Source organism: Nerophis ophidion, linkage group LG17 (genome assembly GCF_033978795.1).
Source record: "Nerophis ophidion isolate RoL-2023_Sa linkage group LG17, RoL_Noph_v1.0, whole genome shotgun sequence".
In the NCBI taxonomy this organism is placed as follows: Eukaryota; Metazoa; Chordata; class Actinopteri; order Syngnathiformes; family Syngnathidae; genus Nerophis; species Nerophis ophidion.
Window position 1 is genome coordinate 29,657,821 of NC_084627.1, and position 17,405 is coordinate 29,675,225.

The 17,405-nt window shown below is 42.7% G+C and overlaps 2 protein-coding genes and 1 long non-coding RNA gene across 6 annotated transcripts in view; 2 read left to right on the top strand and 1 right to left on the bottom strand.

Moving 5' to 3' along the window:
* The window catches only part of LOC133536310 (uncharacterized), a 193,216-nt gene extending 186,083 nt beyond the window's left edge, over positions 1-7,133 (top strand). Inside the window, exon 2 of the mRNA XM_061876736.1 lies at positions 17-7,133. Coding sequence (XP_061732720.1) covers positions 3,069-3,716 — 648 coding nt within the window. The 5' untranslated portion in view covers positions 17-3,068 and the 3' untranslated portion in view covers positions 3,717-7,133. The remainder of the gene's footprint in view (positions 1-16) is intronic.
* LOC133536308 (poly [ADP-ribose] polymerase tankyrase-1) overlaps positions 1-17,405 on the top strand; it is a 337,423-nt gene that overhangs the window by 303,551 nt on the left and 16,467 nt on the right. For all 4 annotated transcript variants that reach the window (XM_061876734.1, XM_061876733.1, XM_061876732.1 and 1 more), the window contains 5 exons: positions 7,149-7,258; positions 7,755-7,943; positions 8,237-8,317; positions 9,898-10,087; positions 10,173-10,252. In XM_061876734.1, coding sequence (XP_061732718.1) covers positions 7,149-7,258; positions 7,755-7,943; positions 8,237-8,317; positions 9,898-10,087; positions 10,173-10,252 — 650 coding nt within the window. The remainder of the gene's footprint in view (positions 1-7,148; positions 7,259-7,754; positions 7,944-8,236; positions 8,318-9,897; positions 10,088-10,172; positions 10,253-17,405) is intronic.
* The window catches only part of LOC133536311 (uncharacterized), a 28,617-nt gene continuing 20,798 nt past the window's right edge, over positions 9,587-17,405 (bottom strand). The window contains exon 3 of the long non-coding RNA XR_009802439.1: positions 9,587-10,060. This is a non-coding gene — a long non-coding RNA (uncharacterized LOC133536311). The remainder of the gene's footprint in view (positions 10,061-17,405) is intronic.

Sequence of the window (17,405 nt, forward strand, 5' to 3'; positions counted from 1 at the left end):
GTGGCAGAGGGGTTAGTGTGTCTGCCTCACAATACGAAGCTCCTGCAGTCCTGGGTTCAAATCCAGGCTCGGGATCTTTCTGTGTGGAGTTTGCATGTTCTCCCCGTGAATGCGTGGGTTCCCTCCGGGTACTCCGGCTTCCTCCCACTTCCAAAGACATGCACCTGGGGATAGGTTGATTGGCAACACTAAATTGGCCCTAGTCTGTGAATGTGAATGTGAATGTTGTCTGTCTATCTGTGTTGGCCCTGCGATGAGGTGGCGACTTGTCCAGGGTGTACCCCGCCTCCCGCCCGATTGTAGCTGAGATAGGCACCAGCGCCCCCCGCGACCCCACAAGGGAATAAGCGGTAGGAAATGGATGGATGGATGGATGGCCGTTTAACATGAAAGCAATTTGAAGAAAAAACGCAAGTAATATATACATGTAAACAATTCCATTTAAACTAATCAGTGTCTCTGGATTTATCTCAGCTCAGACTTAATAGAGTTCTTGGAAAAAAGGATGGCAGCACAGTCCATGTGGTGCAGGTAAAGGTGAAAATTGTAAAGGGTTGGCTCGAGAGCCTCCTACCAGCCCAGACAGAGCAGGTATTGGGGTTCCTGGCTGGAATCTTTCAAGAACGATCCTTGGACTAGATGCTTCTTTTCCTTAGCTCGCCATCAAAAAGAGAAGCCTGGCCTGTGAAAGAGCCAGGACCATTTTTATAAATCCATGTGTACACAAAATATCTTCATTAAATAATACTAATTGCATTATAAAGTATTCAGAATAGGTTCTAGTTCTTTCCTCAATATTGTACAATATAAATCAATAAACATGTCATAATCACAATATGCAATAAAATGCTAAAACAGTGGTTCTCAACCTTTTTTTCAGTGATGTACCCCCTGTAAACATTTTTTAAATTCATGTACCCCCTAATCAGAGCAAAGCATTTTTGGTTGAAAAAAAGAGATACAGAAGTAAAATACAGCACTATATCATCAGTTTCTGATTTATTAAATTGTATAACAGTGCAAAATATTGTTATTTTGCACTACGGCCCGAGCTCCTCATGCGTTCAGGAGGTTGACGTGGTAAATTTGGGCGTCTCATCCCCGATTCGAATGCCGAACCTCATAATGCACATCATTCACTTGCCGTGTGACCACAAAGGGTCTTTGCCACTCGGCGAGTAATTTAGAGCTGGATGTCGGGAGTAAACCAAGCACTTTCTCTCCTGGTGAAAATTTTCTGAGCTGCGTACCTTTGTTATACAGGCGCTGCTGACGTTCCTGGGCCCGGAGCAAATTCTTGCGTGACAAGTGACCCAACGTGTGGAGTTTTGCTCTCAGGTCCATAACGTATTGCATTTAATTTTTGCTGGGGCTTGGACCTTCCTCCCAGCTTTCCTTAATGAGCTCCAAAACCCCATGCGGCTTTCTGCTGTATAATAATTCAAAGGGTGGAAACCCAGTGGGGGATCCAACCATTTAGCCTAATTTGGTTTGTCTCCGTGCACAAACTTACCGATCATGGATTTTAGCGTCTTATTCAGCCACTCTACCAGACCGTCAGCCTGCAGGTGGTAGACGCTGGTCCAAATACCTTTAATTCCCCAAAATCCGTACAGTTCCTTCACCTTGTGTGACATAAAAGGACGTACCCGGGTCAGTCAGAATCTCTTTCAGGATTCCGACTCGGGAGATGACCTGAAACAGTGTTTGCCCCACATTCTTTGCAGAGATGGACCGCAGCGGCACTGCTTCGGGATATCGGGTTGCGTAATCCACCAGAACGAGCACAAAACGATATCCCCGGGTGCTCGGGTGGATTGGTCCGACAAGGTCCATGGCAATCAATCAATTTGGTAATGGGCAAAGAGGCACCCTGGGGGTGGCCGCTGGATTGACCGGCTGGCAGTTCGGGCAGGCCGCGCACCAGCGGCGCACGTCTGCCCGGATGCCTGGCCAATAGAAACGGACCATTACCCGGTGGAGTGTTTTATCATACCCCATGTCTGGCCATGGGGTGGGAGTGCGCCACCTGGAAAACCATTTACCGACGGCGTTTCAGCACCAACAACTGGGTGATTTCCTCACCTGTTTGAGTGTCATGACTCAGTCTGTATAATCTATCCCTGATTAACTCAATGTGAGGGAATACCCGCGCTGTTTCCGGGCGCACCAGCTGACCATCTATAGATATCACTTGCTCCCAGCCCGAGCACAGAGTGTCATCCCGAGACCGCTCAAGTGGTAAGTCTTCCCCTGGGTGGCCTGGGGGGCCTCCCGCGGAGCCCCAGCCGGTTTCCCCCCGCATATTCCACTTTTCTGATGGTCGTAAACGCAGCCCTGCACACTGCATCATTAGCTTAACAAACCCCACCCAATTGGTACCCAGGATTAAGGGGTGCGTTAGGTGCACACTTACAGCAACCTTGACGCTATTCTTTTGTTTATTGAATTTCATTTAATAGTGAAGTGAAGTGAATTTTATTTATATAGCGCTTTTCTCAAGCGCTTTACATAGTGACACCCAATATCTAAGTTACATTTAAACCAGTGTGGGTGGCACTGGGAGCAGGTGGGTAAAATGTCTTGCCCAAGGACACAACGGCAGTAACTAGGATGGCACAAGCGGGAATCGAACCTGCAACCCTCAAGTTGCTGGCACGGCCACTCTACCAACCGAGCTATGCCGCCCCGGGGTATTTGTGCACATCTCCATGAACACATCTAAATTTCACCCGTGCTGCCTGCCTCAATGCCCTGGGTCGAACCAGATTCTGGTGGATCATGGACTGCTCACAGCCCGGATCCACCATCGGCCGGTGTGTACTCCCCTGTACCCTTACGCAGTACGTCTCTCCCTGATCGGACAACCCGGATCACCTGCCCCACCTCCATGAGGGGGCATTCCTGCCGCATGTGACCGGGCTGCCCGCACCTCCAACACGCCTGCCCAGGTGTTCGAGGGGCCGCCAGAGGGGTAAGCCCAGTATCAGCCTGTGGGGCAGAGAAAAACAAGTTATTTCGGCGACGCAGCCTCCGCTTGTGGTGCGCGCGGTCGGTGCGGCGCTTCTATGGGACACGTTGGGACCTGCGAGAAAGTAGCAGACATGTCTGTTATGCTGCGCCGCAAGACCGGCACTGGGCGTTCGGCTGCTTCCGCAGTCCTCTCATTCTGCCTTGCAATGCACCGACAGGTGGTCCTCTGCCAGTGTTACCGCCGCTACCAGATCCCGCAGGCGATGGCAGCGAACCCAGGCCGACGTTGGCACCGCGATCGCCTTGAGGAACTACTCCAAAACGACCAGCTCCACCACCCGGTCGTCGCTGTCTCCCGGCTGCAGCTAGCGCGTCGCCGCGTCTCGCAGCTGCTGCCCCAGCACAAACAGGCGTCCTCCGGTCCCGGGCGCAGCGCCTGGAACCGGCGTTGGTGGTCTTCCGAGGTGCAGCCGGTCTGGTCCAGCACCGCCTGCCTCAGGTATGGGAAGCACACGCGGGAGGCCGCCAGTAGGCTAAGCGCCGCCCGGTGCACCTTTCCCGCCAGCAGCAGCAACAGTCGCATGCCCCATTCTTCCTCGGGCCATCTGCACGCCGCCGCCGTGGCCTCGAAGATGTCGAGAAACGCCTGGGGGTCTTCTTCCTCCGTCATTCGTTGCACGGAGACGGCCGCTGACGTCAGCAGCCCCGCTCTGACCCGCTCCGCCAGCGATTGTAGTATTTGACCCTGCTGGGCTAACTCGAGTCGGACCGCCACTAATTGCTGCTGGCTCGCCGCTGTCACCTCCGCAAGTACTTGCCCTAGTGACATCAGTGGGTTGGACGCAGACATTTTGGTCCTCAGGACTGTTGGGCGCCATATTTGAAGGTCTCTCTATGCGGGTAGAGTTCTCCTGAGGCCAATGGATCTTCTCGAGCCCAGGTAGCAGGTTTGAACAAGTATTTTATTTGCATATACACCCCTGTGCAGGACTTTTTAGTCTCGTGTGCTCGTGGTTGATTGTTTTTTATGTCGTCAGGTGTGCGCGCTCTGCTCTCATCCACTCTTTCCGCTCATGGCGGCGGGTCCTGCTGAAAGGCTACAGGTGATTAGAAAGTCAGTCCCAGCTGGGCACTCTACTCACCTGTCAGCTGGGTGTCACACACTCCATTCCCGCAGGAGGCGCGCCGACCACGCCCCCCTCCACAGAATCATAATATGATGCCTTTAAATGATCATTGTTTTAGAGCTCAAGGTGCTGTTGCAGCCGATAGTATGGCTGCCTCCCTATAGAGGGTGTCGCGTCCGAACGAGCTACAGTCATTATAACTCACCCTCTTTCTGGTTCATTATGTAAGATACGACACGAAGCAAAAGGACGCCATGTTACTAAGGCATTGTTTAGAAAAGCAAATGATATTACTCATAGCATAACAACCATAACTTCTGTTTTTACATCCTTTGGTTCAGGGCTTACCTGTGAATGATCACAGACAGTCATGATTGACAGCCATGAACGCCAATCATTCCAGCCGGGCCAAGCGAGTTTTTCATTTGCAATTGGGACAAACATAGACATTTGTTTGTTACCGTAAACCACTATTACTAGCTGGTTTGGTCATATTTTAGACTTAAATTTTGTTTATTTACAGCCCAATGTAAACGGCACCATTATCGTTTGGTAAGATTCCAGGCACAATTGGACAATTTTGGAGGTATCACACTATAACCACAATCATAACCATTGCTAAATAAATAACTCTCTGACCGTGTCAATCAAAACTAGCAGGATCTCCTTAGATTCTGCAGGTGTATCGAATGTTAAACAGAAGTGGTAAGTGTGCTTTGGACTTAGCAGAAGTGATCACACGCCCAAAGACATATGCATAATCAGGATTTGTAATTTTCCAAGTCTACTTGAGAGGCACCACTCCACAATACCTCAGGGGCACAAACACTCAAAAATTCACATTTCATGCATGCCGGGCTGATAATATCAGCTGTGTCTACTCTGAATAAAATAACATGGTGAGCTGGAGGTATAATATACAACGCTCTTCATTTAATTTATCTTGCACACTTATGACTCTGCTGTCTCCTTGAAGTTTTCCTTGAAATCTGAGGGTTTGAACATTTGTATTTGTATTGTTTCACTCTTATCTGACGGCCATAATTCTGGCTCACATGTATTTTTTGTGACGAAAAAAGTTTTTTTTTAAATACATGTTTTTTGTATTTATTATTGTTATTATTATTATTATTATCATCAGTGGTTTAATGTGAATAGAAGTTATTCATAAAAAAATAATGCCTATGTGTACGCAAATTCATGTGAACTCATAATCCACTGATTATTGAAAAAATTTATAATTTTATTCATCTCATTGTCCGAGTCAAACCTTCTTAACTATTCATTCACGAGAACTTAATTGACTATTTAATTTGTTACAAATTAAGTGCAGGAACTGAAAAAAACAACATGTAAGACATTTTTATGAAATAAAAAAGGGATGGGATTAGATAAGATCAGCTTCTTTTTACTTTTCAGACATGTTATAATGAACATTTGGAAATACGTGATGTACCATATCGTAACTGTGTGCATGTTCAAAATAAATCAACACCATAACTTAAAGAGGACCTGTTATGCAAAACCAACTTTTCTTACCTTTGAGTTGAGTATTTGGAAAACTTTAAATCAAATGATGGAGGAATGGCGGCGATATTTATAAAACAATTGTGCCTTTCTTCATACTTCCTCCAAAAGAGCCGTTTAGAATTTGGCCAATTTGTTACGTTTTTCTCAATTGTGATGACAGCTGGTATCTCCATTTATGATAAAAATGTATCTAAAGTGCTTTGTTCAGGTCCGCTATTGTAGTCTGTGCTATAGTCAATAAGCTCCTTCATTTTCTCTATCCTCGTTATCCTCTCAGTCTGGCTCGTACATGCGCATGCATCTTCCGTTGCTGCCATTTCTAATACAAAGTAGCATATTGTTTGAACTTATATCTGTCAGTAGATTCGATATGGAAGCACTAAAAACTACAACATCGATGGCTGGAGGAGGACACAGTTGAAGTTGAGGCACGTAAATAAGACCGCTCACAAAACGGGGCATCCTGAAGAAACGGTCAAAAAGTATCTTGAAAACGGTCTCTAAAATATACAGTAATCTATGCGAACATTTGACCAAAGCACCACCATTACATGTTATGTAGACCACAAAAAATGTTTTGAATGTAAAAATGATATAACCCTTTCGAGTTAAATCCAACTTGTATCACTATCTTTCATGTGAGTACAGTATGTAGATAGATACATAGTACTTTATTGATTCCTGTGAAGGGCAGCACGGTTGAGGAGGGGTTGGTACGTCTGCCTCACAATACGAAGGTCCTGAGTTGTCTGGGGTTCAATCCCAGGCTCGGGATCTTTCTGTGTGGAGTTTGCATGTTCTCCCCGTGAATGCGGGGGTTCCCTCCGGGTACTCCGGCTTCCTCCCACTTCCAAAGACATGCACCTGGGGATAGGTTGATTGGCAACACTAAATGTTCCCTAGTGTGTGAATGTGAGTGTGAATGTTGTCTGTCTATTTGTGTTGGCCCTGCGATGAGGTAGCGACTTGTCCAGGGTGTACCCCACCTTCCGCCCGATTGTAGCTGAGATAGGCACCAGCGCCCCCCGCCACCCCAAAGGGAATAAGCGGTAGAAAATGGATGGATGGATGGATGATTCCTGTGAATATGTCAGGGGGTGACTATGAATTGTGTGAAGGACTAAGGATGAAAGTTATCTGAATGCTGAATCTGGTGCGCCTATAAATTGTATATTAATAACATCATATTGATATGATAATTAAATCAATGAAAAATGTAAGCAGTGTCAAGCATTAAAAGTGTGAATAAACCCTTGTGAAAAGTTTTGAGGGGAAAAGTACAAGCCTCGGGACTGAAACAAATCTGGAATAAAAAAAAATACTGAATATTCATCATCTCCATTGTTAAACCACATTCCATCCAAATAAATAATTGAGTATATATTGCAATACAAATGTTGGAGCACACAATTTTATAATACATATTTACACTATTATTGTCTGTTTTACAGACTGGATATGATTCTTCCCATTTCGACTATTTACTTGACACTCTCTTTCTCTCACGGCGCTTTTTAGCTGGCTACAACAACCTGGAGGTAGCCGAGTATCTGTTGGAACACGGAGCCGACGTGAATGCGCAGGACAAAGGGGGTCTTATACCTTTGCACAATGCTGCTTCATACGGGGTAAGACATAGAACAAATGTTTTGTGTGCATACAAAGATACTCGCTATTGATTAAAAAAACAGAAAAGAAAGTGTAAAATGTTAAATAAAAGTGTTTTCTTCTTGGAGTGCACTGAATAGTATTGGCTTGTTGATAGAGTCATGAAACACATATTGAATAAGCAGTCGGAGCGCTCCATGTTCCAGATTAGAGAGACTAACACTCCATATAGCATCTCCAACGGTTTCTCAGAGTGAGGCTTGTATTGTGTCGTTGACGCAGAGATGAGCAAGTAGAGTGAGAGCAAGCAACAAGAGATGAGAACAACTAAAGAAAGGAAAGCGAGGCAGGGAAACAAAGATGAAGTTAATAATTCACATGACTCTGCAGTGCAACTTTAAGTTGGAACTACTTAGCAATACACACACTCAGCTCAACAAATTGTCTCTTTCCTATTTTGTTTTATTTTTTGTACTTCTAACTGTCTGCACTTCTGTGTCAACCATCCCTGTCCAGCATGTTGACATAGCCGCCTTGCTCATCAAGTACAAGACCTGCGTCAACGCCACGGACAAATGGGCATTTACTCCCCTCCATGAGGCTGCGCAAAAGGGACGCACTCAGCTCTGTGCTCTTCTTCTGTCTCACGGAGCAGATCCCACCATGAAGAACCAAGAAGGGCAGACGCCGCTGGACTTGGCAACAGTACAAAACTCTTTTTTAAGCCTAGTTTACACAAAGATACACAGTTTTGGAAAGATAATCTATCCATATTATGGCAGTTTTTGACATTCTTTATATTATGATACCAACTAGATAGTGCAGGCTGTTGTTTAGTCCAAGTGATCATCACTTCCAAAAAGCTATGGAAAGTGCCAGGAGAGGAACGCACAAACAACCATTCACAGTCACATTCACATTGTACAGTCTGCATTTAGCTTAGCATGCATGTTTGCTGACTGCGGGAAGAAAACCAGAATTTTATGTCAATGTTCCAGGCTGATGACATCCGAGCGTTGCTAATAGACACCATGCCACCCGACGCCCTGCCCAGCTGTCTAAAACCACAGGCCACTGTGGTGAGTGCCAGACAAAGAACGTCACAGTGGAACCTAGATTTACGAACTTAATCGTTCTTGAACAGGGTTCATACATAGAACATTTTGTACATTGAAGCATTTTTTTCCATAGGAAACAATGCAAACATGAAAAGAGGTTTCCAGCTTCGACAAATGTCCATATTTTAGTACGAGTTTGAACACAATAAAAAGCGCTATACCATACTGTATATCAAAGAAACATAAGAAGGGAGTGATGGATGAACTTTTTTTAATAATAAGAAAGCCAAAAACAACACAACAGCTGAACGCTCCCTTTTCCTATGAGTCTGTCACATGCACACACACGCTGTAACTAGACCTGGTTTGCACACAGTTTGAAATCACAGTCAAATTATTAGAAATAAACAATGAAAAAGCCATTTAATTAATTGGTTGAATTTCTTGATGTTGAACCAAATGGAGTGGGAGGGGATAGACAGTGTCAACAACGTTGTGAATAATTCCTGAATGTTTAAGGGACAAGCGGTAGAAAATTAATGTATGGATTTTTCCAACCACACATCGCTTGTCCATTGCTTATTCGGATTGATATTTATCGAGCAAAACTAGAAAAAAATATAAAAAGGCTAATAAACACCTAAAAAGTGCATAAAAGAGCAATTAGCACAGGAGCTAACAACAGCACTGCCTTGCTGCCAGAGATCAATAAGCCTGCCCACAAGTAATGTGCTGCTTTTATCGTGTTGTGTTTGCTCGTTTTTCTTGTGTTATCTTTTAACCTCCATATTGTACAGCACTTTGGCTACCCCTGTGGTAAATTTTAAATGGGCTTTATAAATAAAGCTGATGTAAATTAGATTTTGCAGGCAGGCACACAATGGATGGATGAAACATTCATACACAGAGACAAGGTTTATACTGCAAAATGGAATTCATATTTCTATTCAGTCTTTGGTTAGTAAATCGAAATGTTCATATAATGAGTGGTTAGTAAATCAAGGTTCCACTGTATTGATTTTTATTTACAATATGGCCCTTTTCATCTAGGGTAAAAGTTGCAGTCAGTTGGTACATTTTCAACATCAACACTCTGCCTACCTGTCATATTTTTTGCAATGTAACCATGTTTAACTTCAATTTTGGTAGTCAATGCATGACACAGATATTTTTTTCTGTAATTTCTGCTCTTTATTTTTATCTAATGTTAAGTCTTAAAAAAAGTCAAGTCAAAAATCCACATGATGAGCAAGTACTTGATGACAGAGAGAAGGAAATACTCAGTCTAGATAATGATAATAATGGTTTAATAGGGGGAAAGAACAACCTGCTGTTGGCTGCAACACTTGTGAAAATATAAAGCATTGTGATCTGCAGCATGTTCATACTAAAATGGTGTGTGTCAAGAAGTGAAAATGTTTGAATTATTAAAAGCGGTTCTGCCTGGAGTTACAATGTGAAGCAAGTGAAGTGTAAAAAGAGGGCAACTGTGAGTTCAAGAAACTGAACTAAATTGAGGTTGAAAAGAGTTCAAGACAGAGTAAATTACCACTTTTTCTTTTTTTGTTCCTAAAGCCAAATCCTGTCATTTACACTTGCAGGTGAGTGCCAGTGTGGTGACGGCTGGTGCCACAGGGGCCGTGGTCATCTCTCCCTCGCCGTCACCGTCATCCTGCTTGTCAGCCGCCAGCAGCATTGACAACCTGACTATGCCCCTTGGCGACATAACGGTAGGCGGTGCCACCGGGACGGCAAATGGAGCATCTAGCTCCAACAGGAAGGAAGGAGATAGTAAGTACATGAAAAATACATTAAAAAGCACACACACAGATTGAACATATTCCTGTAAAATTCTGTGTCTCCATCTTTTCTCCAGCTCTATTTGACATGACTATCAACCAGTTCTTAAAGAGTTTGGGACTGGAACACCTTAGAGACATCTTCCAGAGGGAACAGGTATGCGAGTGAGTGAGAAAGCATCAAGTGCAGATAAGACAAACATGAAGATAGAAAAAGAGGAAGCAGACAGACAGAGGCAGAGAGAGCAATTGAAAGTGACAGCTGGATAAAGTCCAAGCACTGAAGTCGAGAGTGGATGCAAAATGCAGCCTGAGTGTTTCTTCTAATTCCCCTAAAGGGAAACAAGTCTTCATTGATATTCTGAGTGGTGAGATGGAGGCGAGCGTCTGCTGTGTGTGGAAAGAAAAGGATATCTCACTCTAACATAAACAGCCGCTCTCATCTGGAAACATTTAGTTCACATTCTTTCAGTTTCACACTATTTCAAAGGTCTTTCCACCGAATTAGAGCCACTTGCTTATTAACATTTTCCTCAAACTAAATTTCTGTCTTTTTCTAGTTGTAAATCTGATAATACACACATTTAACGCCTCAAAATGTGTATGGACACAAAAATGGCTTGTTTTACAGTAGTAACAGGATTAAAAGTAACAAGAGTGAGTCAAATGAACAGGAATACAGGAAACATAGCATTTATGCTGATAGAATGTTGGCACATTACAATTATTCAACAAAAAACATATAACATTGATAAAACATGTTGGTAACTGGAATTTGCCAAGATTTAAACCCTCTTTGTCATAGTTAAAATATTAAAAATAGTTGGCCTGCAAATAATCTCATTTATTAATTTGCACACAAAAAAAACTATTTCCGTGTTTTTTGGACTATAAATCGCTCTGGCCGAAAATGCATAATAAAGAAGGAAAAAAACATATATACGTCACACTGGAATATAAGTCACATTTTTGGGGGAAATTTATTGGATAAAGTCCAACACCAAGAATAGACATTTGAAAGGCAATTTAAAATAAATAAAAAATAGTGAACAACAGGCTGAATAAGTGTACGTTGTATGAGGCATAAATAACCAACTGAGAAGGTGCCTGGTATGTTAACCTAACATATTATGGTAAGAGTCTTTCAAATAACTATAACATATAGAACATGCTATACGTTTACCAAACAATCTGTCGCTCCTAATCGAAAAATCCCATGAAATCTTCTTCCTCGATGTCGCTTCTAAACAACTCTGCCAACTCCAAAGGTATGCGCCGCTTCCTCTTGTCGTTTTCTGCTGGATATTTCACTACGTCCAGCTTGTAATCTGCAGTACATGATTTCCTTTTCTGTGCCATTTTTGTTCAGCCCTTAGCAGTTTTTATAATTTACCACCAACGATGAAATGATCCACTTTAATAGCTACGACAGTAGCATATAGCATATAGCAGTTAGCATTCCATGACCCACAATGCACTTCCGCCATGACCCTCCTCCGCCAAATTCTTATTGGTTGTGTGAGTGACAATTGCTGACGAGTGTGTGACGATTGCTGACATTTTGTCCCTTCCGCGTTCGAGATAAATAATATTATTTAATATTTTACGGTAATGTGTTAATAATTTGACACGTAAATCGCTCTGGAGTATATGTCGCACCCCCGGCCAAACTTTGAAAAAAACTGCGACTTATAATCCGAAAAATACAGTAATATACAATGTAAAGCAAAAACGTATGTGCGGGAAAGGGGGAACAGTCTTTTGGAAAAAAATGCAAAATAGCACTTATTTGGTGGAATGGTTCTTAAAACCACCATCACTTGCTTGCTTTCCAATTTAATTGGACTACAGACTTGGAACAGACCTATCAATCAATGTAAGAGTCTATCAGACGGTGGGCCGACCCTGTAATTGACCTTAAATGTTATTGTTGTGAAGACCTTGGATTAAAGCATTCCTTCCAACATTGTGAGCACACTTAGGGGAAAATCCACATTGGTTTTAGCATGACAGTGCCTCTGCGCATACAGAAAGTATTCAGACCACTTTAAAATGTTCACTCTTTGTTTCCATCCATCCATCCATTCATTTTCTATCGCTTGTCCCTTTCAGGGTCGTGGGACTCTTTGTTTCATTGCAGCCATTTGCTAAAATCTGAAAAGTTAATTTTATTTCTCCTTAATGTATACTCAGCACCCATTCTTGACAGGAAATCAGAAATGTAAACATTTTTGCAAATATCACATGTACGTACATAGGTATTCAGACCCCTTTGCTCAATACTTTGTTGATGCACCTTTGGCAGAAATTACAGCCTCGAGTCTTTTTGAATACAATGCCACGAGCTTGTCACACCTATTTTTGGGCAGCTTCTCCAATTCCTATTTACCCATTCCTTTACGCAACACTTCTCAAGCTCTTTCAGATTGGATCGGAAGCGTAGGTTTCATCCAGGAACATCACGCTTGCATATTTTATCCATTTACGGTTGGTCAGACTCCACTTGAACTGCTTGTGCAAAATTCAGGAAGCTGTATTGGACTCCAGTTGAAGTGTGTCCTATTGATCAGGCAGTAAGTAGCAACAAAGTTCCTTAAATTTATACATGAAACTCTACTAAGTACGGTCTTCTATAACACTTATTTGAAGTACAAAAGCACTGAGGCACATGCGTAACAACTTCTGGGTACTTAATTCAGAAGGTTGCCGCTGCTTTATTGTTTGCTTTAAGGTCAATATTTCGTGTCAGTGTGTGCTGTGTCTTGTGTGTGTCAGGACTGTCAGAGAGATCAGGCCAACTTCTAAGACACTGCTACAATAATTTGACAATGCATGCAAAACCTTCTATTTTTTTCTTGCCTCTTCTCCATTAATGTATGGATCCCAACAGCAAAGACAGCAGCCCAGATGAGGGTAGACTCAGATCAGCACATCAATAGGAGAGTTCACTCACCTCCCGTCCGCTTGACGTCTATCGCTTTGATCAGTTGCTCAATGACAGCCGTGCATTTATTAACTTTACCTGTAAGGCCACACTACACTGGCTCTCATGAATATCATTCAAACCAATCGTGTCTGCTGTATTATTACCAACTACTTTCTTTAGAATACTTATTGCTATGGTGTTACTTATTGTTGTTTTAAATGGAAGAAATACATCTAATTTCAGCATTGAAATATTTTTTTTCTATTTGGTCTCTAGACCTTTTATGAGTGCTTTGTTCTTGACTTTCTGGTGACCTTACACATACTGCTCCCGGAACTAATTTCAGCATTGAAATATTTTTTTTCTATTTGGTCTCTAGACCTTTTATGAGTGCTTTGTTCTTGACTTTCTGGTGACCTTACACATACTGCTCCCGGAAAACTGCCGCATCAGGCTAATAACATAACAAATGTTCACCTCTGCCTTTTACACAGAACCCAGTGGAATATCGCTGTGTGCACGCTCATTCAGAGACTCAACAACTGTTATTATGTATAAAATGTTACAACCTTAGCAACAATTGCTTTTGGGGCAGTGAATCTCTGGTGTTCATTGCATTGCGTAATACCCATCAACACAGGCGACGTCCCTCTTTTGTTACAGCTTTGATACCTCTGTTATGAGCGGCAGCGAAAAAAGCTTTTACAGGAAGTGTGAAAGTGGTTATAGATTTGGGATTAGAGACAGTCATTCAGGAAACTAGAAAGATAAGGAACTCACTCCACATTTCGGTGGAAAAAAATATTATATTCAGCTCTATAAACAAGATTATTGGCATTTTATTTATGGCAATGTCAAATATACTTGAGGTACTCAATGGCTGCAGAATATTTATTTTAATTCAGTTCGTATTAACATTTTTTGGGGTAAATGACAGATCAGTGATTGTGTGGCACACTCACTGGCTGTAATGACACTGCAGTGACAGTGCTACTGTTTCATAATACCTTCTAAAAGTACTTTCATAAACTTTCTTTTCAAAATGCATTTGACAATCCACGTGTCATGACAGTACATTATGGTCATCTATAGCCATGCATCTAAAGCAAACCTGGGAAAAATATGGTGCTTTCATTCCGGCCCGCCGAATGTTTCAGGAATACTTGCAGTGCCGTTTTCAAATTACCGTAAATCTTGAACTATAGAAAATATTCCAATGGTTGAACTTTGCACTTTTGAGTGTTATCAGTAATCATAGAGACTACGTCGCAGCAGCTCCAGGCAGACAGAGCGTGAAGCAGAGTGGGCGGTGTTTGTTTACAGAGCAGCCAGCCCGAGAAACGGGTGTAAGAAACAGATTTTTTTTCAACAAAGTTTGCAGAAGTGTTGTGTTGCTCGATTGTAAAAGATGTCGATTGAGGAGGTGGTCTTAGAAGTCAAAGATGAGCGACGTTCATATATATTTTTTAATATTCGTTTTTTTATCATTCATAGTTAATACTGTAAATCTCACATTTTTTTAAAAATATTCTGTTTTTGTATTAGTATGCCTGAAAAAATTGACCAAAACGCACACAGGACTGTAATTACTGCCACAACTCCACAGTCTCAAAATGTTTCACAAACTCAAAATTGTTTCACAAAGTAAAAAAAAAAAATATTTAACAAATTCAAAAATGTTTCACAAACTCAAAAAAACATGTTTCACAAGCACACTAAAGGATTCGCAAGTAGAAAAACAATGTTCTTCAAATTAAATCTTTTGGCACGGTTTTTCCACTTTTTGTTCTACGCGCAGGAGCCGTAGTTTGCACTCTTCAACAACAGGTGGGGCTGCCGAGTCACTTTTAAGCCCGACAGAGCTACTGATTTACAACACTGTCGTCAACGGTTAATAACATAAGAAGACGACGAAGTAGAAGCATCAACATGTGGATAGAAATTGCGGACAGAAGTGAGGGAAATTGAGTTCAAGCCGTAAGTGATTATTCCATCGTTGTAAATCATGCAGTATAAGGTGGGAATTTAAACACTTTCTGACAGGAGACTCTGCCAGACGTTCCTAGCAGACGCTCACAATGCGTTTGAGCCTGCCAGGTCTGTCCGGCATCCTCCCCACCACTGGAGCCAACTCACCACTAGGTGGTGATCGGAACTGGGGCCGAGGGTGTCCTGGTGCCAAGTGCACATATGGACACCCTTATGTTTGAACATGGTGTTTGTTATGGGCAGTCTGTGACGAGCACAAAAGTCCAATAACAAAACACCACTCGGGTTCAGATCCGGACGGCCATTCTTCCCAATCACCCCTCTTCAGGTTTCACTGTCATTGCCAACATGAGCGTTGAAATCACAGAGCAGAACAAGGGAATCACCTGAGGGAGCACTCTCCAGTATTCTCTTGAGGGAATCCAAAAAGGTTTGGTACTCTGAGCTGTTGTTTGGTGCGTAAGCACTAAAAACAGTCAGGACCTGTCCCCCCACCTGAATGCGGAGGGAAGCTACTCTCTCGCCTACTGGGTTGAACTACAACGTTCAGGCTTAGAGCCCGGGGGCAACAAGAACTGCCACCCCAGCCCATTGCCTGCAGAGTGGAAGAGAGTCCAGCACCTCTCAAGAGAACTAATTCCAGAGCCCTTGCTGTGCGTCAAAGTGAGTCTAGCTATATCCCGCCGGAACTTCTCCACCTCGCGCACCAGCTCACCTCTACCCCCAGCGAGGTGACGCTCCACGTCCCAAGCGCTAGTGTTGATCTGGAAATGTTGGCCTCGGCATTTTGATAGTGTGGCGCCGAATGGAGATGTTGACATGCGGAGTAATGGCTCTTCAATCTCACAGGTGACTTTTCAAATGATGCTACATATCAGTAATGCTACTTTTTGTAGCAACGCTTTTGGCCCACACTTGACAAATTACTGTTGTCTGTTTGACATATTCCCGCTTAAAGCCAAACCACCGCCAGACGATGGACCTCCTGCGTTTTTTCTTTGAAATTAATTCTTCCTACATTCGCACCTTTTTTCTCTCGTATTACCACTCGCACGGCTCTGCTAGCATCACAGCTAACGTTACCCATGTTCCGCGAGGGCGTTTATGTATGTGACGTATGACGTGACAGTATGTGACCTATGTAAGAAGGTGCGCTTGTTTGTGAGAAGGAGACACAGGAAAGAGCGAGAAGAGCCTGTTATGTACAAATCCCGTTTCCATTTGAGTTGGGAAATTGTGTTAGATGTAAATATATCAATGATGCCTTCACAGATGTGTAAGTTACCCATGCCTTGGGCACTAATGCACCCCCATACCATCACAGATGCTGGCTTTTGAACTTTGCGTCAAAAACAGTGTCATCCGGACCAAACTTCCCCTTTGGTCCGGATGACACAATGTCGAATATTTCCCAAAACAATTTGAAATGTGGACTCGTCAGACCACAGAACAGTTTTCCACTTTGCATCAGTCCATCTTAGATGATCTCGGGCCCAGAGAAGCCGGTGGCGTTTTTGGATGTTGTTGATAAATGGCTTTGGCTTTGCAGAGTAGAACTTTAACTTGCACTTATAGATGTACAGTGGGGCAAAAAAGTATTTAGTCAGCCACCAATTGTGCAAGTTCTCCCACTTAAAATAATGACAGAGGTCTGTAATTGTCATCATATGTACACTTCAACTGTGAGAGACAGAATGTGGGGAAAAAAATCCAGGAATTCACATTGTAGGAATTTTAAAGAATTCAAACTTATTTTGCACCATAATTTACAAATTAATTCTTTATAATTCCTACAATGTGAATTTTTTTTTCACATTCTGTCTCTCACAGTTGAAGTGTACCTATGATGAAAACTACAGACCTCTGTCATCATTTTAAGTGGGAGAACTTGCACAATAAGTTGCTGACTAAATACTTTTTTGCTTCACTGTAGCGACCAACTGTATTTAGTGACAGTGGTTTTCTGAAGTGTTCCTGAGCCCATGTGGATATATCCTTTAGCGCAGGGGTTGGGAACTTTTTTGGCTGAGAGAGCCATACAAGCCAAATATTTTTAAAAGTATTTCCGTGAGAGCCATATCATTTATGTGGGCTCTATTGATAACCTCACTAACAACTTTAACCACGCCCTGCGCGAAACCATTGATAACATAGCACTGCTAAAGTTAAAAAAGGCTCCAAAAAAGCGTACCCCGTGGTTTACAGAAGAAACTAGAGCTCAGAAATTATTATGTAGAAAGCTGGAACGCAAATGGCGCACGACTAAACTTGAGGTGCACCATCAAGCATGGAGTGATGGTTTAATAACTTATAAACACATGCTTACCTTAGCTAAAGCTAAATATTACTCAAATCTCATCCACCGTAATAAAAACGATCCTAAATTTGTGTTTAG